This window comes from Numida meleagris, unplaced genomic scaffold, assembly GCF_002078875.1.
Source record: "Numida meleagris isolate 19003 breed g44 Domestic line unplaced genomic scaffold, NumMel1.0 unplaced_Scaffold536, whole genome shotgun sequence".
NCBI lineage: Eukaryota > Metazoa > Chordata > Aves > Galliformes > Numididae > Numida > Numida meleagris.
In genome coordinates, this window is record NW_018364752.1 from 14,147 (window position 1) to 15,710 (window position 1,564).

General features: G+C 66.2%; 1 protein-coding gene across 1 annotated transcript in view; it reads right to left on the reverse strand.

Annotated features, from left to right (window-relative positions):
* LOC110391833 (dynamin-2-like) overlaps positions 1-1,043 on the reverse strand; it is a 14,760-nt gene extending 13,717 nt beyond the window's left edge. The window contains exons 1-2 of the mRNA XM_021383782.1: positions 977-1,043; positions 485-578 (exon numbers count right to left, since the gene is read on the reverse strand). Of these exons, the coding sequence (XP_021239457.1) occupies positions 485-578; positions 977-1,043 (161 nt within the window). The remainder of the gene's footprint in view (positions 1-484; positions 579-976) is intronic.
* Positions 1,044-1,564: the final 521 nt, after the last annotated feature.

Sequence of the window (1,564 nt, forward strand, 5' to 3'; positions counted from 1 at the left end):
GGGGATCCTCCTCACTGCGCCCGCGGCGGCGGCGGCGGCGGCGGAGACCAAACTTCCCCTCCGCGGAACCTCATCCGGCCCCGGGGCGCCGCTCGGGATGCCCCGCCCCGCCCCGCTCGTTTCGCTCCGCCATTGGGCGGCTCAGGAATCACTCAGGGAAGGCTGCCGCTCTGATTGGTAGGGAGAGCTGGCACTCATGCTAGAAGGTGGGACGAAGCTGTCGTGCCGTCCCCTCCCTTCTTATTGGGCGAAAGCTACGTCGCTCACTATGATCAGCCAATGGGAGGCCACGCTACTCTGTCAGCTGAGGCGCGACGCTGCCGCGCCCAGCCCCCCCCCCACCCCATGTCCCTTCCGCCGTCCCATTGGTGGACACATCTGCCGCTCCGTACAGCGAGCCAATCGCTGCCGGAGCGCTACGCCCGCCTCTCTCCTCCCGCTCTCTTTCTCATTGGACAAAGTGCCTGCCACTCTGCCATCTTACCCAATCCAGACAGAGAGAGGGAGGATCGCGAGTAATGATACGCCAAAATAGCGGTCAATCATGAGCTCGAGAAGCTGATTGGCTCGCGAAGTTCCTGGAGGAACAGGAAGAGGGAATTCTTTCAACATTGGAAGTTCTAAAGAGGGAACGGGAGGGGGCACGGGGTCCTCTGGGGGCACAGGGATCATAAGGGGCTCTCCGTAGGTACGTGGGGTTACAACGAAGGGGACGTGGGGATCACAAAGGGCACATTATGAGAACACTGGGACCAGAGGGGGCTTTATGTCAGTGGGGGGAGAACAGGTTGGGGGACATGGGGACCATAAAGGGCTTCTCTGTGGACGTGAGGGCCGGAAGGGGCTCTCTAGGTGACACAGGAACCAAAGGCGGCGGATGTAGGGACAAGGATTGGTGCCGTGCAGGGACAGAAGGAGGACGCAGCGATCACAGAGGCCCTCCTCGGGCACACGGGGCTCAGACGCGGTGCCCCACCGCACGACAGGGCTCGGGGGGAGCACACGGGGCCGTGCGGGACCCTCTCGAGGCCGCAGCCCAACATGGCGCCCACTGTTGCTATGCGATACGCCAACTTCCGGCGCATCCCGACCTATTTTAAGACAACTTCCGGTGTGGCGGGAAAAGGAAGCGCTGCTCACGTGACCGGAAGCGCTGCCCGAAGCGCGGCCGGAAGTGATGCCGGAAGCACGGCCGAACGTGGCCTCAAGATGGCGGCGCCCAGCGGGACCGGTGCGGGGCGAGCTCCGTTGCTGCGCGTGGTGGCGGAGTGCGGGCAGAGCATGGCGCGGGCGGGGGAACTGCTGCTGCCGCACGGTACTGTGCCCTGCCCCGTCTTCATGCCCGTGGGGACGCGCGGCACCGCCAAAGGAATCACCGCGGAGCAGCTGCGGGCGCTGGGCTGCGGCCTGTGCCTGGGGAACGCCTACCACCTGGGGTCGGCGCCGGTGAGCGGGGCGGGGGAGGGAACGGGGCCGGAGCAGCGGGAAGGGCGGCCGCGCCTGCTCTGTAACCCCGCCCACGTGGACGGCGCTCTGCCGGTGGCCACGCCCACACCGCGACCGC